Genomic DNA, 23,155 nt, shown 5'->3' with positions numbered 1-23,155 from the left:
TATTTTATACTTCATTCCCCTTACAATAAAGGCCAACATTCCATTTGCCTTTCTAATATTTGCTGTATCTGCATGCTAAATTCTTGTGATTCATGTAATAGGACACCCAGATCCCTCAGTATCACAGCATGCTGTAGTCTTGATTTAAATAATATTCTGCTTTTTCAGTCTTCCTGAAAAAGTAGATAGCTTTATGTTTTCCCATAGTATACTCCATCTAACAAATTTTTACCCACTCACAGCCTGTGTATAATCCCTTTGTAGACTCTTCGCTTGCCGCCTCAAAACTTTGTATTATCAGCAAATTTGCAACAATTAGGTTGGTCCCTTCATCCAAGTCATTAATATCAACTATAAATAGTTGAGGCTCCAGTAGTGATCACTGTGGCACCCCACTGGTAACAGTTTATTAACCTGAAAATGACCCATTTATCCTGACTCTATTTTCTGTTATAAAAGCAAAATACTATGGATGCTGAAGATCTGAAATAAAAACAAAGTGCTGGAAAAACTCAGCAGGTCTGGTAGCATCTGTGGAGAGAGAAGCAGAGTTAACGTTTTGAGTCCAATATGACTCCTCTTCAGAAGACAATGGACTCGAAGCTTTATTTCTGTTTCCCTCTCCATAGAGGCTACCAGACCTACTGAGTTTTTCCAGCACTTTGTTTTTATTTATGCTATCATTTCTGTTTTCTGTTCAACTCTCTATCCATGTTAACATATTATCCCTAATCACATGAACTCAACTTTTATGTAGTACCTTATCGAATGCTGTTTGGAACCCCAATGCATTATATCCGCTGGTTCCACTTTATCCACCCTGCTTGTTACATCCTCAAAGAACTCAAATTTGTCAAACAAGATTTTCCTTTCATAAAATCAAACAGTCAACAGGGTTTTATTACGAATTTCTAAATGTTCTGCTGCTATTATCCTAATAATGGAGTCAGCACTTTTCCAATGACAGCTTGAGGCTAATTTGTTTTTCTATTCATTTACGGGATGTGGGCGTGGCTGGCTAGGCTAGCTTGTATTGCCCATCTCTAATTGCCCTTGAGAAGGTGGTGATGAGCTGCCATTTTGAACTGCTGCAGTCCGTGTGGTGTAGGTACACCCATAGTGCTGTTAGGAAGGGAGTTCCAGGATTTTGACCCAGTGACGGTGAAGGAACAGCGATATATTTCCAAGTCAGGATGGTGAGTGACTTGGAGGGGAACTGCCAGGTGGTGGTGTTGCCGTCTGTCTGCTGCCCTTGTTCTTCTTGGTGATTAGCGGTCATGTGTTTGGAAGGTGCTGTCTGAGGAGGCTTGGTGAGTTCCTGTAGTGCATCTTGTAGATGACACTCACTGCTGCCACTGTGCGTCAGTGGTGGAGGGAGTGAATGTTTGTGGATGGGGTGCCAATCAAGCGGGCTGCTTTGTCCTGGATCAGAGGCTAGGCTCCTGATCCCCAAAGCCTGTCCACCATCAACAAAGCACAAGTCAGTAGTGTGATGGAATACTCTCCACTTACCTGGATGAGTGCAGCTCCAACAGCACTCAAGAAGCTTGTCAACGTCCAGGACAAAGCAGCCTGCTTGGTTGGCCCCACTTCTATACATATTCATTCCTTCCGCTACCGATAAACAGTGGCAGCAGTGTGTACCATCTACAAGCTGCACTGCAGAAACACACAAAGGCTCTTTCGATAGCACATTCCAAACCCATGACCACTACCATCTAGAAGGGCAGCCTTCTCCAGAGCCCTCTTTGATGCCCGGGCCTCCTCCTGAGCCCTCTTTGATGGCCAGGCCTCCTCCTGAGTCCTCGTTGATGGCCAGGCCTCCTCCTGAGCCCTCATTGATGGCCAGGCCTCCTCCTGAGCCCTCGTTGATGGCCAGGCCTCCTCCTGAGCCCTCGTTGATGGCCAGGCCTCCTCCTAAGCCCTCGATGGCCAGGCCTCCTCCTGAGCCCTCTTTGATGGCCAGGCCTCCTCCTGAGCCCTCTTTGATGGCCAGGCCTCCTCCTGAGCCCTCTTTGATGGCCAGGCCTCCTCCTGAGCCCTCTGATTGCCAGGCCTCTTTTTTAATTCATTGGATAGGGGTGCCAGCATTTATTGCCCATCCCTAATTGCCCTTGCTCAGGTCATTGCTTTAGGTCTGGAGTCACATGTCGGCAAGGACAGCAGATTTCCTTCCCTAAAGGACATTGGTGAACTAGATAGGTTTTTACAACAGTCGACAGTAGTTTCATGGTCATCATTAGACTTTCAATTCCAGAATTTTATTGAATTCAAATTCCACCATCTGCCATGCCTTTGGTCGCCAGGCCTCCTTCTGAGCTCCTCTTGGGCCCTTTTGGATCGCCAGGCCTCCTCCTGGGCCCTCGTGGATCGCCAGGCCTCCTCCTGGGCCCTCGTGGATCGCCAGGCCTCCTCCTGGGCCCTCGTGGATCGCCAGGCCTCCTCCTGGGCCCTCACCACTTAAAGTATGACAACCACAGCTCTTTTTCTTCTTGGAGCCTCTTTGTCTGCTCCTCTATTCTTAAGGTAACTGGGACCGCCCTGTCCCCCACCTGGACTATTCTCTGACTTGTTTGTGTTGTTTCATGTTTTTTTCCTTTTACCCATGCGCATGGCTGTAGATCGTGTATACACTGCCTGCTTGTGGCACACATATGCACGAAAATTTCAAGGCCTGTCAAGACTTGGAGTTCCCCACCTCCTCGCTTGATGAGGTAACTTTGGTTCTCATAACAAGGGGCATTCCTTTTGAAGATTTCCAATCTGCTGGGATCGTCCCCAAACGTAGAGAGTTTTGGTAGATTACATCAAATGGATCCATTAACTCTGTAGCCACTTCTTTGAAGAACCTAGGATGCAAGCCATTAGGTTCAAGGGCCTATTTGTTCTTCCTAGTACTTTTTCTCCAGTGAGTGAGATTATTTTAGGTTCCCTCCTCCTTTATGCCCCTTGATTTTCTACTATTATTAAAATGCTTTTAATGAGAGAAGTACTGATTTCTTGCAAGTTTACTCCCATATTCTAATTTCTCCCTCTTTTTATTTATATTTAGTCAAAACTTTTCCAATCTTCTAACCTACCACTAATTTCCACAACATTTTATAGCACTTTTTTCCCAGTTTGTTCTGGTTCATTCCCCATTGTTAGACGTTACAGCAGGGCAGTTAGATAAATTCAAGGTAATCAGGCAGAGTCAACATGGTTTTATGAAAGGGAAATCAAGTTTAACCAATTTATTGGAGTTCTTTAAAGAAGCAAAGTACTGTGGATAAAGGGGAACCAGTGGATGTATTTAGATTTCCAGAAGGTACTTCATAATGTGCTGCAACAAAGGTTATTGCAGAAAATAAAAGCTCACGGTGTAGGGGGTAACATATTAGCATGGATAGAAGATTGGCTAACTAAAAGGAAGCAGAGCGCAGGCATAAATGGGTCATTTTCTGGTTGGCAGGATGTGACAAGTGGTGTGTCACAGGGATCAGTGCTAGGGCCTCAACTTTTTACAATTCATATAAATTATTTGGATGAAGGAACTGAAGGTGTAGTTGCTAAATTTGTTGTTGATACAAAGATAGGTAAGAAAGTAAGTTATGAAGAGGACATAAGGAAGCTACAAAATGACATAGATATGTTAAGTGAGTGGGAAAAAATCTGGCAAATGGAGTATAATGTGGGAAAATGTGAAATAATCAATTTTGGCTGGAAGAGATTGCAGAGCTCTGAGGTGCAGAGGGATCTGGGTGTCCTGGTGTATAAATGCAAAAGGTTACCATGCAGGCACAGCAAGTAATTAGGAAAATAAATAGAATGTTACTGTTTAGTGCGAGGAAATTGAATACATAAGTAGAGAGGTTATGCTTCAGTTATACAGGGCATTGGTGAGGCTACATTTGGAGTATCGTGCAGAGTATTGGTCTCCCTATTTAAGGGAGGATGTTAATGCATTGGAACCAGTTCAGAGAAGGTTTACTAGAATAATACCTGGAATGGGAGGGTTATCTTATGAGGAAAGGTTGGACATGTTTGGCTTGTATCCGCTGGAGTTTAGACGAGTAAGAGTTGATTTGATTGAAACATATGAGATCCTGAGGGGTCTTGATAGTGTGTATGGGGGAAGGATGTTTCCTCTTGTTGGGGAATCAAGAACTAGGGGCCACTGTTTAAAAATAAGGGGCTGCCCATTTTAGACAGATGAGAAATTTTTTTTCTGAGAGTCTTTGGAACTCTTTTCCTCAAAAAGCGGTGGAAGCAGAGTCTTTGAATTTTTCTAAGGCAGAGGTAGATAAATTCTTGATGAACAAGGGGGTGAAAGGATATCGGGTGGGAATGTGGAGTTGAGGTTACAATCAGATCAGTTATGATATGGAATGGCGGAGCAGGCTTGAGGGGCTGAGTAGCCTACTCCTCTTAATTTGTATGTTCGTATGCTAGATCCAGCCACGCTTCCTCTCTTGTTGCCCGTTTTACACAATGAGTAGGAAAGCAGTCTTGCAGACATTACAAAAACTTGATTCCTTCTACCCAATTTATGAGCTCATGCCAGTTTATTTAGATGTAATTAAAATCTCCCATGGGTATTATTTCATATACTCATTTCACATATTTACTTATATAATTCTTCTTCCCATCATTTCCATGATGAGGTGGTCTGTATTGTACCCGTATTCACGTGTTCGGTCCTGTTTTTAATTTCAATCTATATGGATTTTGTTTCCATCTTTGTTATTTTTGCTACTGTCATTGTCTTTAATTACTACAGTTAATTCTTACATAGTTATCGTTTGATTATGTTGTAACAATATTTAGTTGCCAGTCCTGTTCTTTGTTTGGCTATGTTTTAGTTATTCCTATTCCAGCTGATTTCTCATTTTAGATTATTGTGCACAGTTATGTTTGGATGCAGTGTATATTTCTGCACAGGTAGTTTAATTTATCTTCAATAGTTCCTTTTACAATATTGAAGTTAAAAATAAGTGTTTGTTCCTGATTGTATATGTTACCCCTTTTCCTTACCTTGGTCTGACATTTATTTTCGTCTTCTACTTTTACTTTCATGGCATTTTCACCAGCTATAGCTGTGTATGGAGGTCTTGTGGCACAGCGGTAGCATCCCTACCTCTGGGGCAGAAGCTCCGGGTTCAAGACCCATTTCAGGATTTGATGGCTGATGAAGGTGCCTTCTTAACATACAGGTAGAGTATCAGCCTGTGAATCCTTCCAGCACACCTGATGGCAGGTGCTAAGAGCAGGAGAGTTTCCTGGTCAGGCGTACTGCAGAAGGCAAACCACTGGAATACACTGTCAAGCATAATAATAGACCAATCCAATGCTCTGTTAGGATATGGTACCTGAAGGAGGAGGATATCTGCGTGTAACCTACACCCATCACTTTTTAGCAGTTTTTTGGGAGGACATGCACATTATATTTGGAAATACTAATTGTGTGTGTGTGTGTGTGTGTGTGTGGTCACACATATTGTTATGACCACAGGCAGTGCTAATTGCTGTGCAAACCAAATTTCAGAGGGAAACTTGGCTTACGGGCCATATCCTTTTTTTATGTTCTAAGAACGAGAAGATGATGTACCAATCTCAGCAGTAAGAGGTCCAGCAACATTTTTCCAGCTTAATTAACTCATACACTAAGACACAGATTTTTCCCTGGAAAGCACAATGTTCCTCAAAAATATTTTTAAAAATATCCACACCTCATAATATGTATATTACACACTTTCTCTAGCTATGAAGTGGAATTCTTTGTTCACTTTTCATACTGTTTTCTTATCTCTAGGGTTTGGGAGCAGATAGCAAAAATCTCTACCCATTCTTGCTGCCAGTCATTCAGCTGAGTACGGATGTCTCCCAGCCTCCCCATGTTTACCTGCTGGAGGACGGTTTAGAGTTGTGGTGAGTAGACCTCACTGAGAAACTTTGATGTTAAGTTCCTTTGTGAAATGAATATGACACTAAAAATTAAATATTGATGCAGCATCATATATACAGTGTGCCAGTCAGTCTTATTTTGGAGACAAATATTGCTCATGTAATTCTTGACCTTGACCTGCATAATGAATTAGTATCTTTTTAAAATTGAGCCATTACTGGGTTCCTTGTCATCTAGCCATATTTGTGTAGTCATGCTGATTTCAACATCATTTGTAAAATGTAAGTGGCTGATACCTTAGTGATATATGGATAAGCGCTCTTTATTGATGACTCAGTTTTAAAAATGGCAGAATTAATTTTAGCAGGGATAAGAAAAGTAAAAGGAAGAAAAGAATATAAAATTAACAAAAAATTGTATTGAGTTGCTTTGGTATTCACAGCTTTGTACTCATTAAATTTTTATTTCAATATAGAGAAATCATTTAAGGAGTGAAATTCATAGTTCAGATCAACAGAGTACAGTCTGAATCCAGAAAATATACTGATGACTGCCAGGTTGTTTATTTCCATGATTTCCACAAAAATATTTGCCTTTCTGTATTTCTCGCTACAACTTTCGCCAATGATTGAAAAGTCGTGAACAATTACTAGATATTTCAAAAGTAGAACTTTCTTTTGTGAATGGGCTATGTTTGGAAGATAAGAATGGTTCATCTTTGGAATAATACACTGACCTAATAGTGCCAATTTTGCAAAGTTTCACTCTCCAGCTTCTAATTCATTAAAAACTGGATGCCAATTGAAAAGAAATGTAAAATTAGAAGTTTTGGTGCCTGACATTGAATGGAATTCTTGATTTGTAGGATATATGTGACCACATAGTCTAGAGAAAACATTATAGTTTCATAAATGGATGCTAAAGGGATTCTGAGTTTCACTGTAGTTAACAGTGGTTGTCCGTATAATAGCATCCAGGCATTTATTTCTCTTTTAACACAAGGTAATGTTACTTAATTTTATTCCGAGGTATAGTTGCAAACTTTTGCAGTCTGAGCAAACTGCAAGGAAAGTACTATATTGGCCCCTAGCTCCTTGTTATTGGCTGGAAATGTAATAGGTGGCACAAAATAATCTGAATTGTTCAACTCTTCATATTGACTGATTATGTACCTGTTGTCATGTTAGCATATATATGTACACATTTTAATTTCCTTTGGTCATAAAGTTGGGTAAAGAATTGCTGAAATTAATTCATGCACTTTTTTTTTACATATACTTCCCAATTTCTTCTGCAGCATAGTGGCACATGTTGTTTGAGCAACAATATACAGATGCATAATGCAACAAAATAAAAGAATCCAGGTTCAATTCCTTGGGTTTGTCATCCTAGCTGTTGAGAGTAATGTAATGAAGGCAGAGCAGCCAATGAACTTCAAAGGATCTGCAAGGGGGAAGGGTGATTGGGGAGAGGAGGACCAAAAGAAATTGTTCGACTACAGTAATGAGGTTGCATGCATTTTATGCATTGGTCAGGTAGGGTGTCTGTGACATGTGGAAACCACTAATATTCTCATGATTCTCCAAGTTAATCAATTGATAGGGAACCTCTTTCCCAAACACGAAGTTATGTAAATTAATGGGACTTGAGGATTCCCAGATATATGGTTGAATTTTTCTGAGCTATAACCAACTGAAATTTGATTGCCTACCAGCTTACAGACCTGGTTGTCTATCTTGGACTCCCCTCCTTATTAATAAATTGGATTTGCGATTATTTGTTACTAATTGGGATGAATATTCATTTCCAGTGACTGGGTTTTTCCCTCAAGTCTTATCCATGAGCCTGGATGTTTGGGCAATAGTCCATAGTGCTCCACAATACTGAGGTAGCCCCTGCTTAGGCACCAAGTTGCCATGTCTATTGAAGAAGTTAACCAGCGCCCTTCTAACTATGTGATAGACTAGTCCGAAACTGGTATCTGGAGTCTCAGTCTCATCCCTACCCTGAGATCCCATTTGTACTGCCTGACATTTTCTCCCCTGATTATTGAATTTTAAATGTTTTAAGAGTACAGGAAAATTCATAGCCTCTAAACGTTTATCTCAACTCTGAATACATTTACTTTGCACCATCTGTAAATGAGCTCATCCAAAACTCTGCTGTGTCCGTGTTCCAACTCACATCAATTTCCATTCACCTCATTGCCCCTGTGCTCAATGACCTATAGGTTCCAGGTCGGGTAATGACCCAATTTTAAAATTACCATCCTTGTTTTAAAATCCCTCTGTTGCCCCCCACCCCCCCTCGGCACCTTTGTAACCTCCATCCCTACTACGTTCTGAAAATTGTGTGCTCCTCCGATTCTGGCCTCTTGAGAAGCTGGTGGTGAGCCGCCTTCTGGAACTGTTGCAGTTCACCTGGTTTTGGTGCACCCACAGTGCTCTTAGGAAGGGAGTTCCAGGATTTTGATCCTGTGACAGTGAAGGAATGGCCATATAGTTCCAGGTCAGGATGGTGTATGGTTAGAAGGGAACTTGCACGTGGTGGTGTTCCCAAGCATTTGCTGCCCTTCTGGTAGTGGAGGTTGTGGGTGTTGGAAGATGCTGTCATGGGAACCTTGGTGAGCTGCTGCAACGCATCTGGTAGATGGTACACACTGCTGCCACTATGCGTCAGTGCTGGAGTGTGTGAATGTTTAAGGTAGTGCATGAGAGAGGATCAAGTAGGCTGCTTTGTCCTGGATGGTGTCAAGCTTCTTGAATGTTGTTGGAGCTGCACTCATCTAGGCTAGTGGAGAGTATTTCATCACACTCCTGACTTGTACCTTGTTAGATGATGGATAGGCTTTGGGGATTTGGAAGGTGAGTTACTTGTGGAATTCCCAGCCTCTGACCTGCTCTTGTAGCCCCAGTATTTATATGGCTGCTCCAGTTCAGTTTCAATGGTAACCCCAAGTATGTTGATAGTGAGGGATTCAGTAGTGGGTAATGCCATTGAATGCCTAGAGGAGATGGCAAGATTCTCTCTTGTTGGAGCTAGTCATTGCCTGGCACTTGTGTGGCATGTGTTACCTGCCACTTATCAGCCCAAACCTGAATGTGGTCCAGGTCTTGATGCATATGGACACTGATTGTTTCAGTCTCTGAGGAGCCACAAATATTATTGAACACTGCAATCATGTGCGAACAATCAGCACTTCTGATCTTATGATGGAAGGAAGGTCATTGATGAAGCAACTGAAGATGGTTGGACCTAGGACATTACCCTGAGAAACTCCTGCAACGATGACCGGGGCAGAGACGATTGGCCTTTAACAACCACAATCATCTTTCTTTGTGCTAGGTATGACTCACTCCAATAAGGAGTTTTCCAGGTGATTGCCATTGACTTCAATCTAGGGAAAAAAAGTGAGAATGTTCAAAGTAAACTAGTTGTAACAGCAGTGAACTGCAATTAAAAAAAAACAGCCAAAGCACACATCATTGAAATGAAACAGAGCAGATTAACCTTTCTGTGTACAGTAACATGACCAACTTATCGTTGTTTCACTTTAACATTGTTATTTAACATTGCCAATTTCACTTTAATGTCATTTGCCTCGTCTGTGGGTTCTAAGGTAAGAACAAAGGGCGGGAGGCATAAGCCAGAGAAAAGTTGGGAGGTAAGTGCAGGAGCGAGGGGAAGAGGGACTGAGGCAGGAGTGAAAGCACTGTGGGAAACTTTAAACAACTGTCATAACCTATATATTTTAAGTGGTATGCTTGAGATGCAGCTCTAAATTCAGGAATCAGGCCACCAGTTCTCGAGAGGTTTTATATTAAAGTAAATGAAACATTTTATTAAGTTACAACACAGTAAACACACATACATGGCTACAAATTACTACTATCATAACTTTTAACAAATTCCCAAATTAATCTCCATTAGAGCAACAGCAGCCTTAACCAGACACCAGGCAAAACATCGTCACCTTACGAATTCAAAACGAGGTTTCTTTTCCTTTGGTTCCTGTGGAGACAGTTGTAGGCTAACAGCTGCTCTGACCTTGGATTGCCTCTGCTCTGCACACATGAAAACTGCTAAAGTTATACCTAGCACAACTCATTGAATGTAAATTCTCATTGTATCAACAACCTCTTTGAATTCACCTCTTCTAACAAAACCCATTTCATACTACCAGTTTTATTAGCAATATAAACATTTTGCTTGGTCTCTGCTCGTTAGGTGCCAGATTGCATTCGCCTTCTTGAATGCTTTATTCAAAAAATGCAAATGCAATCTACCTCTCTTACATCTCAAAACTAGTACACATTGAAGCACCCAGACTAGCTGGTTTTAATCCAAATAAGACACACCCACAAACTAAATCTCTATTTTAAAAGAGAAGTATTTTCCAGTAATATTGTATACATCAGTAGTTTCATGACACCGAGGCCCGTCTGTCCTCGAGTGGATGTAAAAGATCCTGTGGCGTTTTTTTGAAGAAAACCAGTGGAGGTATCCCCAGTGTCCTGGCCAATATTTATTCCTCATTCAACAACAAAACAAATCGCTATCATCACATTGCTGTTTGTGGGAGCAAGTTGGGAGCAAGTTGGCTGCCACGTTTCCTACATTACAACAATGACATAATTAGCTGTAAAGCACTTTGAGATGTCTGGTAGTCATGAAAGGTACCCGATAAATGCAAGTCTTCCTTTCCTTTTTACATTCTCTTTCATCCTGTTATCCCTTTTTCTTCCTTCCATCTATTGAACTTAATCTTCAATGATGACAAGCTTTTTGCCTGAACCACGAATCCTAGAAATGCATTCTATAGCTTCATGACTGTGTGAAGAAGCCCTTACTGTGGCTTATACAAAGAGCTCGTATTTGTAGGGACCAGTGAATGAATGACCCCGACATTTTGTTAGACTTGCCCATGTCCAATTAATATCTATGATCATTTGCATTGGAGGTTGTTATAAGTTAGATGTCAAATTAGTGTGCTGCCCTCCATAGGGCATCCAGGAGCTGTAGGAACTGGACAGGCAACTGTGTAACATTAAACATTAATGGTCCCTAACAATATCGTAAAAACCCTTTATTTTACATTGCCTTTTATTATTCTTCCTATCAAAATGTATCACTTCATGCTTGTCGCATTAAATTTCATCTGCCCTATGTAAAGCCATTCCACCAGCCAAAGTCCTCAGACGTTTTCCACTATCCTCCTCACAGCTCGTAATACTTCCAAGTTTTGTGTCATCTGCGAATTTTGAAATTATTCCCTGTACACCAAAGCCTAAGTCATAATATATAGATCAAGAAAAGCTGATCCCTGGGGAACTCCGTGATATATCTTCCTCCAGTCCGAAAACAACCATTCACCACTACTGTTTCCTGTCACTCAAACAACTTTGTATGCATGCTGCCATTGTCCCTTTTGTTCCATGGGGTTTACCTTTGCTGAGAAACCTATTATGTGGAATTTTATCAAGTACCTTTTACGTAGAAACATAGAAGATAGGAGCAAGTGTAGGCCATTTGGCCCTTCAAACCTGCTCCGCCATTCATTATGATCATGGCTGATCATCCAACTCAATAGCCTGCTCCCACTTTCTCCCCATATCCTATGATCCCTTTCGCCCCAAGAGCAAAATCTAACCCCTTCTTGAAAACGTACAATATTTTGGCCTCAACTACTTTCTGTGATAGCAAATTCCACAGGCTCACCACTCTCTGGATGAAGAAATTTCTCCTTATCCCGGTGGAGAAATTTCTCCTCATCTCAGTCCTAAATGATCTACCCCGTATCCTCAGACTGTGACCCCTGGTTCTGGAGCCCCCCACCATCGGGAAAATCCTTCCTGCATCTACCCCATCTTCCTGTTAGAATTTTATAGGCTTCTCTGAGATCCCCCTCATTCTTCTGAACTCCAGTGAATATAATCCTAACTGACTCAATCTCTCCTCATATGTCAGTCCTGCCATCCCAGGAATCAGTCTGGTAAACCTTTGCTGCAATCCATCTATAGCAAGAACATCCTTCCTCAGATAAGGAGACCAAAACTGCACACGCTATTCCAAGTGTAGCCTCACCAAGGCCCTGTATAATTGAAGCAAGACATCCCTGCTCCTGTACTCGAATCCTCTCACTATGAAGGCCAACATACCATTTGCCTTCTCTACCGCCTGTTGCACCTGCATGCTCACCTTCAGCGACTGGTGTATGAGGGCACCCAGGTCTCATTGCACATTCCTCTTTCTCAATTTATAGCCCTTCAGCTAATAATCTGCCTTCCTGTTTTTGCTATCAAAGTGGATAACCTCACATTTATCCACATTGTATTGCATCTGCCATGAATTTGCCCACTCACTCAGCTTGCCCAAATCACCTTGAAGCATCTCTGCATCCTCCTCACAGCTCACCTTCCCACCCAGCTTTGTGTCTTCTGCAAATTTGGAGATATTATGTTTAGCTCCCTCATCTAAATCATTAATTTAGTGTGGTACTCCACTAAACTGCCTGCCAGTCAGAAAAAGACCTAATTATTCCTACTCTTTGTTTCCTGTCTGCCAACCAGTTTTCTATCCATCTCAATACACTATCCTCAATCCCATGTGCTTTAATTTTACATGCTAATCTTTTGAGTGGGAAGCTTTCGGAAAGTCCAAATCAACCACATCCACTGGCACCCCCTCATCAACTCTACTAGTTACATCCTCGAAAAATTCCAGTAGATTTGTGAAGCATGATTTCCCTTTCAAAAATCCATGCTGACTCTGTCCGATTCTGTCACTGTTTTCCATATGCTCAGCTATTTAAATCTTTAGTAATGGACTCTAGAATTTTCCCCAATACCGATGTCAGGATGACTGGTCTAAAATTCCCTGCTTTCTCTCTACCTCCCTTTTTAAATAGTGGGGTTACATTAGCTACCCTCCAATCTGTAGGAACTGTTCCAGAGTCTATAGAATCTCGAAAGATGACCACCAATGCATCCGTTATTTCTAGGGCCACATCCTTAAGTACTCTGGGACAGATTATCAGGTCCTGGGGATTTATCGGCCTTCAATCCCATCAATTTCTTCAAAACCATTTCCCTACTGATACTGATTTCTTTCAGTTCCTCCCTCTCACTAAACCCTGTGTTCTCCAACATTTCTGGTATGTTATTTGTGTCCTCCTTTGCGAAGACAGAACCAAAGTATGTATTTATTTGGTCAGCCATTTCTTTGTTCCCCATTACAAATTCCCTTGTTTCTGACTGTAAGGGACCTACATTTGCCTTCACCAATCTTTTTCTCTTCACATACCTATAGAACCTTTTACAGTTAGTTTTTATGTTCCCTGCAAGCTTACTCTCATACTCCACTTTCCCCTCCTTAATCAATCCCTTGGTCCTCCTTTGCTGAATTCTAGACTGCTCCCATTGCTCAGGTCTGTTGTTTCTTCTGGCCAATTTGTATGCCTCTTCCTTGGGTCCAATACTATCTCTATTTCCCTTGTAAGCCATGGTTTGGCCACCTTTCCTATTTTACTTTTGTGCCAAACAGGAATAAACAATCGTTGCAATTCACCCATGCACTCTTTGAACATTTGCCATTGTCATCCCTTTAAGTAACATTTCCAAATCCATCATAGCCAACTCGTGTCTCAAGCCATCGTAGTTTCCTTTATTAAGATTCAGGACCCTAGTCTCAGAATCAGCTATGTCACTCTCCATCTTGATGAAGAATTCTATCATATTATGGTCACTCGTCCCCAAGGAGCCTCGCACAACTAGATTGCCAATTATTCCTTTCTCATTACACAATACCCAGTTTAGGATGGCCTGTTCTCTAGTTGGTTCCTCAATGTATTGGTCCAGAAAACCATCCCGTTTACACTCCAGGAATTCCTCCTCTACGGTATTGTTACTAATTTGATTTGCCCAATCTATATGCAGATTAAAGTCACCCATAATTACAGATGTTCCTTTTGTGCGTGTGTCTCTAATTTCCTGTTTAATGTAATTCCCAACATCACCACTACAGTTTGGGGGTCTATATACAACCCCCAATGTTACCTCATTAAAAAACTCAAACTAATTACTTAAACTCAAGTTGCTCTTAACAAAGCTATGCTGGTTTTCCTGGATAAATCCACATTTGTCCAAGTGACTGTTAATTTTGCTCCTAATAAAAACTTTCCACGAATGATGTTATGTTAACTGGCCTATTGTTGCGGGGCTTACCCTTGCGTGCTTTTTTTTTTGAACAAAGGTTTAACATGTGCAATTTTCCAGTCCTCTGACTAAGGAGGATTAGAAGATTACAATGTTACTTTTATAAGCAGGAAAAATATATTTGGAAAAAAAAAATACAACTTACTGAAATTTTAGATACTCTCCTTTTGACAGACGGTCTCAACCCTATAGTCAAGTGCCATGCATCACAGTGCATCACAGATGGAGGGGAGGAGCACAAATACGCGGAGCTTGAGGCGGAGGTGGTGATCAGGGGAGTCGCTTGAGCAGTGCAGCAGGGAACTTGATATAAACCGAGCTGGTGGACAGGCGGTTAAGATGTTCATGGTGATCATCTCTGCTTTTGTTTCACCTGTGTACTCTTTCTCTGGTTCTTTTTCATTTCTGATTCACTTAGGTTCTCCTCTCACCTTGTCTCTCTCTTTGCTGCTCCCACTTCTCCATTTTTTCCCTGGAGATGGCATGTTGCGTGGGTGATGGCACAGGAGTAGTGGTTTGGCGGTACCGTGGTTGGTGCTATGGATGAGAAGCAAGGCTCCTGAAGATAGAGAAGATCAGTTGGATCAAGGTGACTTTGTGGCAGCAGCATGAGGAGGTCTTGGCTGTTTGCAGGGCAGGAGGGAATAGATTCAGGACATTGGCAACAAAGAACATGACTCCAGCTCCAGCTTTTACGAAAAAAGTAGGAGGAAATGAATAAAAGGAATTAGCATGAATGACATGACCTTCAGAGAAGGATTGAGGCAAATGTTCCCTGCCTGTACCAACATAATTCCACCATGCCTTCTAGTTAGAAAACAATTCTTCACTATGTTACAAGTGTGTGTTGCAAATGTGGAAGGAAAAGTGAAATTGTAAGAGCATATTGTCCCCATAGTAACATCTTTTACTATTCAACTGGGCGTGATACTTATAATAGCTAACTGTGGCTCTCTAACGTTAATAAATTTCTGGTTCAAAATTTTAATTATTCATCTCTTTCCTTTGAAGCAGTGAGTTTTTTAAACTGTCAGCCTTGCAACCTTGAGCTGTTGAATCTCAGGCAAACCAGAGTGACCATTTTTTCCATCTAGATTCAACCTGTCCTTCCTCTTTTTATAAAAGTAAAATACTATGTGTGCTGGAGATCTGAAATAAAAGCAGAAAGTGCAGGTCTAGCATACTCTCTGTGGAGAGAGAAACAGAGGTAATGTTTCAAGTCCAATGTGACTTCTTCGCAGCCTCATTTTAGGGCCTCACCAATGTTCCCTCTATTTTTTTCCATCCATGTGCCGAATGAGTTTTGTTATGTGCACCAGTATCAAAGTAATCTACAGATGTGCTCCTCCAGTAGAAACAAAAAATCCTACATATAATACGTATTTTTAAAAAGTTACTGTAGGTATGGAAAACAAAGAATGAGTACCAACCCTGCCATGATAACATGCTAGTCCACAAGTTAGCAGATTTACTGAATTCAACTTTTTAAATTTACCATGGTGGCATTTGAACCCTGGACCTCTGGGTTTTAGGTTCAGTGCATAGCCTCTACACCACCAAACATGAGAAAGGCATTTGTTAGGTTTTTATATTGTAGCTTATCTTTTAGTCATTTGACAGAAGAAAAATTGAACTGGTAGCGATGGTTCAAGACAAGGATATTTTGTTTTAAGTTAAGCTCAAAAGAAAAAGAGTTAAGGAGGTTTGCCTGTTGAATTCATTAAAAAAATGGAAGAGGTAACTTTTATTTTTTCAGCTCATTGAATGTTTTCTTAAAACTGCTATGGATAATGAGAAAAATAAGTCATTTCTTCACATCAACAAACAATCAAGCAGAGGCGAAGTGATTCTGAATTTGGAGAAAGGTTGGCTCATGTGAACTGGAGGGTGAAGATCAGAAAGACATAATGTCCCTGTAAATTAAGCAAATATAGAAGTGGGGAAACTACATCTGGGAACTGGGGAAAGACAGCATTGTGGTGAAGAGAGAATGAAATCCTAGGATGGAGAAAGATTGTTGCGGTTTTTGGGGAAGGAGTGGCATTTATTCCACCTACAGCTTTTCAGATTAAAAATCTGAATTGTGAAGTAATAAATCAGTTCACCATTTTCAAACTGCCCCTCAGTGCATACAAAAGTGGATAGAGGTGTGGTAGTATTTCGAAGTATGAATGGTTTAAAATGTCCCATGAGATAATCTCAAGAACTTTTGCATTATTGTTTGGAGATCTGAGCTAGCAATCCGAGACTTTTCACAAATTCTCTAGAAATTCCCTTGCATTTTTAACGTGTCAAGTGTGTTTGGGATCAATCTTCTTTCAATAATTCTACAAAACTAGCTACAGCAGAATGACTTGATCAGTGCTGTTAACTGAACCATAAATCCTCTTACTAACTCTTGTTAAGAGTTAAGTTATTAAGAACTTAAACTGTTAGTAACTACTAACTCTTTCAACTTGCCTCCTCACCACTTCCTGCTTCCAGCTCATTGTCTCTCTCAACTTGATGCCTTTCCTGACTCACTGCTTCCTTCCCTGACACTTCTACTCACTGACACTCCAGCTCATCACCTCCCTCCATGACTCGTTGCTTTCCTCCATGATTTGTTGCCTCCATCCCACTCAGCGCTTCCCTCTGGCTTGCCACATCTGTCCCATTTGCTGCTTCTCTTCCCAACTTGCTGCTTGACTGTCTGACCCTCCCCCCTCATTGTCCCTCGCCACCCCTCTCCAGCCTTTGCTGCCCCTCGAGTGGGGACTCAAGGGAGGGGTGGCGAGAGAGAAGTAGTAAATGAGGGAGCAAGAGGGGTGGTGAGCATAAAGTTCAGGGAGGGAAGTGGTGAGCCGGACGGTCACGGAGGGAAGTGGTAAGCAGGAAGGTAGTGACGACCGGGAGGAAGATTTCAAGTCAGGGAGGGATTTGACGAGCGGGCGGGTTGGGGATGGAAGCGGCGAGCACAAGGGTTGGCGAGCACCTGGAGATAAAGCTTTGGGCTCCAGGAATTGCCGTGAGTGAACTTCAGCTATTAATTCCACCTGATTAATCATGTCAGGCTTGCCTGTTGTCTGTTAATTTGTCGATGTGGGTGTGTCTACCAGTTCTTTGCTTGTGGGCTAGAGTGGCAGTAAACCTCATTTAATCATCAAATGTACAAGGCTGTAATAATTCAGTATGCAGTACTTGATGGATTGTTGTGTGGTTCTGCAGGCTCACCACTTAGAGGTAACACTGGTTCCCACCCCGTAGTATGCGTTCTGCAGAGTGGAAAAGTGACTTAATACTGGCCAACTGGATTTTCACGAGAATAACTTGAGGTTTTTCATTTTTCACTTTTTTCTTCTCCCTTTGTTGATCAACAGTAGCATGACAAAGATTGAAATCCATTTCTTCCAGATTTGGGCAGTCACATAAACCACATGGTTTCACTTTGTACCATTTTTCGGAGCTCTATGTGCTCTCCTAATTCAAACTATGGGCATAGTGGATTTTGCCAGTTGTAACTGCAAAGCTTCAGCGCCACCTGCTTGCCCTGGACTGTGCCGCTGGTGGCTGATCAGCCTGAAAGAGAGGAAAACATTGGCCTCTGGAAATGTGAATGTTGCTTCCCAACCAGTAACGCCTTCTGATAGCTGCCAACACAAACCTTGAGTTTACTCATCAGTTCCATGACAGACATCGGCCTTCAGGGTTATGGAACAACCAATACAAGTCTGCTCTGAATCCCTGCCAACCATCTACTCCCAATTCATATTGAAGTGACATTTCAGGATTACTTTTTCCCATTCGGTTCATTATCTGTATAAGACCACCTCCCAGATGCCACCGTTCCCAGTTGAAAAAGTTTTTCCACTGTTCTCTAAAAACTCCTACCTTTGATATTAAGCATCAGCCTCATGCTCTTCTCTCCAATGCTTGAATGTTCCCTTTGTGCATTCGAGATACCTAATTCGAGTGCCGTGTGCCAAGCCGACATCATGAGCTAGTTAATCCAAGCCTTTGTGACAGGCTTTCCCAGCGCTTTGTTGTCTGGTCGTGAAGCATAGACAACTTAGATCTATCAAGAAAGGAAACTGAACAATTTTCTTCTTCATTGTTTGTGGTGCATTCTTGGCATCTCATGGAGGGGCAAAAACAAAATGCAACAGACCTCTCAAAGACAAATCTCCCAAATACACTCGCATTCAAGCAACGGCTATTTCGCTGGCTTGGGCACGTTTGCAGGATGGAAGACAGATGCATTCCCCAGGATTTCCTATAGTTCTAGATAGCTGGAGAAGAAACATTAGGGCGCCCAAAAGTCTGCTTCAAGGATGTTTGCAAGTGTGACATGAAGGCCTTAAACATCGATTTTCACACCTGAGAGAGACAAGCCATTGATAGAGGAAAATGGTAATATCTCCTGTGGGCTGGAGTGTGCCACCATGGCAACCAGTGGCTTGACAATAGTCGCCAACATGAACAACAACCTATAATGATACCTGATAACCACCTTATATGTAGCGCTTGTGACAGAATCTGCATCTCACGGATTAGTCTCTTCAGCCACCAGCAACAGTGCACCATGTGAAACTCTCCCATCCCCAATGGATTTGCTGCATGTTCATCACCCTGCATAGATAAAAAGGTTGCCAGCAATGACGTGACAGGCTTTCCAAAAGTAGCATATACACTGTGAAGCACATTCTCTTTCAAGAGTACGCTGTTTTGTCACCGTGTGCCAGAAGCATCCTTCCTTGCATTTCCATCAGCCACAAATCTGCCACATTTATTTGTCTCCCTGTTGTGAACCCAGTGCTACTATATTGGGCACATCCCATATGCCTCAAGCCTTAACTGATTTAAAACTTGCTGTCTTTGAGGAGAGATGACTAAGGCGCAAGTCGCCTCACCTTTTCCCTATAGTTATGCTTAAGTATATCCAGGCTGGAGTTGGCAGCCACTTGGCCTCACCGAAAGCATGAGCAATTTATTTTATAACAAAGTGAGGAGCATGATATTAAAGAAATAACGTTCATGTTTTAAGCTCCTTTATATTTTTTCATAACTACCATGTTTTTCAGATCTTAAATTTTTTGATGTATCTAAATTAATAATTCTTTAAATAAATTGGCCAATTAACTTTAATTAACCATGTGCCTTTGGAATAACCAAATTTTATTTTGTAGCTCTGTATGATTGCACTATACCTGTGGCAGCAACACAAAGGGATTTTGTTGTGCACTGGCATTCCAGTTGTAATTCTGGAATGAGGGTCTAATCTTATTCCAGAGCAAAGCAGACTGAGGTGCCCAGTTGGAGGGATTTAGTTCATGCCTTGATTCTGGATTTGCACAACTTCATAGCATTGGTGTGAAATAAAAACTAATGGTTCTGTTAAAGTAAAAATGTAGCCTAACTGACATATCTTTAAATTGGTAGTAAAATGCTTACATTTCATTATTCTACTTAATGCAGGGAAACTTTATGAACTGTCCAGGACAAGGCAATCCGCTTGATTGGTACCACATCCACAAATATTCACTCCCTCCACCACCGTGCACAGCAGCAACAGTGTGTACCATCTACAAGATGCACTGCAGGAATTCACCAAGGCTCCTTAAACAGCACTTTCCAAGCCCATAAACACTGCCATTTAGAAGAACAAGGGCAGCAGGTAGATGGGAACACCAACACCTGGAAGTTCCCCTCCAACTCACTCACCATCCTGAGTTGGAAATATAACACCATTCCTTCACTGTTGCTGGGTCAAAATCCTGGGACTTCCTTCCTAACAGCACTGTGGGTGTACCTACACCACCTAGACTGCAGCAGTTCAAGACGGCAGCTCACCACCACCTCCTCAAGGGCAATTAGGGATGGGCAATAAATGCTGGCCCAGCCATCAAAGCCCACATCCCGTGAATGAATTTTTAAAAAATTGACCTTCCCAAATTTTGGGACACAGCAGTCATGGAGGCCATACAATTTTTTGCCATTGATCTGTGGTCCTCTGCCTCTTATCTTACCTCTTCCCTTTTTAAACAAAGATTATGCTCAAAACCACTTTGGTTTGTATTTCCACCATCTTTTATGGTGCTTTAAGATTCAGTTTGCTTAGATCAGGCCTCATCCACAAAACTGGCCACATCCCAGTTTGAAATTGTGAGGTTATGACTATTGCAGGATAAGGGAGGCACATCTTAGAAGCACCAACACTAGTAGTGTTTTAAAAGTTTTTCTCATATCAAAAATAGTTAATTTATTAAGAAACTGACTGAAGTACACCATTGAAGCTATTTAAGTGTTTAGCATAGTATTTTATAGGTCACTTCCAGTGATTTTCAAATCAGTTTACTCATAGGTGGAGGACTCATGAAAAGACTTCGAGGTTACCACTCTTGAATGCATCAAGGAATACTTTTTAATGGAAAGGATAAAGATAAACAATAACATTCTATTATGTTGCTCCATTTCTTGGTCCCTTGAAGATTTTACATTTGTGATTATATAAATAAATTTTTATCAGAAACTTGAACCGTATTCTAACTAAAGTACATTCAAGTGCGTTTGAGTGCAATTTCCCGATTGGGTTCAAAGTGGAAACACTACCCCATTATATCTAATTTTATTTGAAAGCAATAGTCACAGTAAGTAAGCATTAACAAAATAAAAATACTATTAATTTGCTTTATTACATGCACAAAAAATATTAATTTTCGATGTAAAGCAAAATAATAAATGGCTGTAAAGAAGCATAACTGGAAATACTAGAAATCTGAAACAAAACAAACATGCTGGAAATACATAGCATATTTGAAAAGGCAAAAGGTAATGACACTTGAAGATAGTTCCTCAGGGTAAATTATATATTGCAGCTTAATTATTGATAAACTATGGTATATTTTAAATGATTGTACCATTGATTTAAAAAAGTCCAAGATGCCAAATATTTTCAGAAATGATTTTATTAGTACTTTGTGATACAGCCTAAAAGAAAATTGTCTGGATCAGCTTTCTTGTAAATGATATGAGGTCAAGTCAAATTATTTTAAGGCCAACTTGCTGTGTTTGAGGAAAACATGGAGAAAGAATAACATTTCAGTAATATGCCCTATGAACAATATTTTATCCCCTTTACCTGGTTAAAAGCTTGTTGTTCACATTTAAATTGAAGAAATCACGAGCTCCTTGAGATGAGAGGCTTAGAAGAAATTAGTTTTGACTTCCGGCTCATAAGTGTATTAGTAATTCAGGCACAATTACATTGAATAGATACTGCTTCCCTTTGGAAGGAAAAGTTGACAGGATTTGATAAAAGGCAACATATTAAAGATAATGTGGGATTACCATTTGTTCATGCGTGCAAATGGAGTTTGTTAAAAGATGAGTGAAAAATTAAATGGAACAGTTTTAACCTAATTGACTTTAATGATTCAATGTTATGTCTAACAGCATGTTGAAACAATAATTTTTCATTCGTTGGAATGTCTGTGTGAAAAGGTTAGACAAGTGTAATGAGAACCTTAGCAGCAAGGCTGATTTAGCCTTTGTTTTTATGTCAGACATAATGATTCATCTCTAGGAGGGTCAACAAATTGATCCCTGTTCATCTAGCAGTTAATTTCACAGTCTCGAAGTTAGTTATTAGAGAATAGTGATGTTTGATTTGCTAGTATGGTATCCTTTTTGTTATTGAACAGCTTGTTGCTTGTGACCAAGGAAATAAGTGGTAATGTTTTCATTGAAAAGCTGTCTTCAAAAGGCAGTAATGAGTTGAATAGAAACAACATCCAAAATGTAACTGTGAACTTGAAATCACTGGCAACAGAATTTATATTCCAAATGACATGCCATCTGGCAACAATATGATTTAAACCCAAGAACTGTCGATTACTTATAAACAACAACAGCTTGTATTTATATAGCACCATGAAATGTCCTGAGGTGCTTCATGGAAGCATTGAGGCAGAGTCAGACACCAAGCTTCACAAGGTGATATTCAGGCAGACGGCCAAAGGCTAGGTCAAAGAGTAAATTTTAATGGGACTCTTAAAAGAGGCAAGAGAAGGAGAAAGGAAAAGAGGTTAGGGAGGGAATGCCTGAACTCAGCGACTAGACAGCTAAAGGCCAGCCACCAGTGGTTGTGTGGTTAAAATTCACAATGTTTAACAGGCCACAAATGAGTGCAGGTAGCAAGGCTGGAGAAGATTAGAGAGATAGGAAAGGTTGCGGTTGTGGAGGGAGTTGAAAACAAGGGTGAGAATTTAAAATTGAGGTGTTGCTTGACCAGGGCCCAGTGTAGGTCATTGAGGAGAAGAATGATGAATGAACCGAACTTGGTGCGAATAAGGACATGAGCAGGAGAGTTGTAGATTACCTCAAGTTTACGCAAAGTAGTATTAAGGAAGCCAACCAGGAGTGCAATAAGCAAGTCTTGAGCTAACAAAGGCATGGATACCTAATGTATTATTTATTAAGTTGTTGAAAATGTGCCTTCACTGCTTTTTAAATGGCGGAAGGAATACCTAGTTTTGGTTAATATGTTTTGTTTGAGGAAGGAAACTAGATAGGCATTCGATCTCGATAATTTCATCCCACATAATACAGTAATGAATTATAATGCAATTTTAATTATTGTAGGGTTGTGTAACAGTTTTTCCTGACAATGGTGCTCCTATAATCTATACTAAGTCCTAATGTTGGTCGCATTGCTGTCAGCAATCAGTTTTAACCAATGTGGGTTTAAAATTGAAAATCAAGTAGTTCATTTTCAATCAGGTAAATTCAAATTATGTCAAATATTTAGAAATATGCTCAATAACACATTTGCAGTAAAGCAACAGGTATTCTTTTATTCGTGCTTGTGTTTATAATTCTTCGCTGTGTGCAGGCTTGGTGGGAATCTGCATGGTACTTAAGCAGATCTCATTTGTGTTCTTTTGATACCTGCATTCTGTATTCCAGGTCATCTTCAAGGGAGGGATGAGTGAAAATCTGCCTTATTGAGATTTGTTTTAAAGAATTGCATCAAGAAAATGCTTACTTTGTTAGTAAGGAAAGACTAGACTTCGAATGAACA

At 40.8% G+C, this 23,155-nt stretch overlaps 1 protein-coding gene across 5 annotated transcripts in view; it reads left to right on the top strand.

The window, feature by feature from the left end:
• The window catches only part of ipo11 (importin 11), a 699,237-nt gene that overhangs the window by 347,017 nt on the left and 329,065 nt on the right, over positions 1-23,155 (top strand). For all 5 annotated transcript variants that reach the window (XM_041187080.1, XM_041187063.1, XM_041187071.1 and 2 more), the window contains one exon: positions 5,792-5,907. In XM_041187080.1, coding sequence (XP_041043014.1) covers positions 5,792-5,907 — 116 coding nt within the window. The remainder of the gene's footprint in view (positions 1-5,791; positions 5,908-23,155) is intronic.

The sequence above is a fragment of the Carcharodon carcharias genome, chromosome 1 (assembly GCF_017639515.1).
Source record: "Carcharodon carcharias isolate sCarCar2 chromosome 1, sCarCar2.pri, whole genome shotgun sequence".
NCBI lineage: Eukaryota > Metazoa > Chordata > Chondrichthyes > Lamniformes > Lamnidae > Carcharodon > Carcharodon carcharias.
Note: the sequence above shows the minus strand (reverse complement) of the source record. Positions and strands in the feature narration are given on the sequence as shown.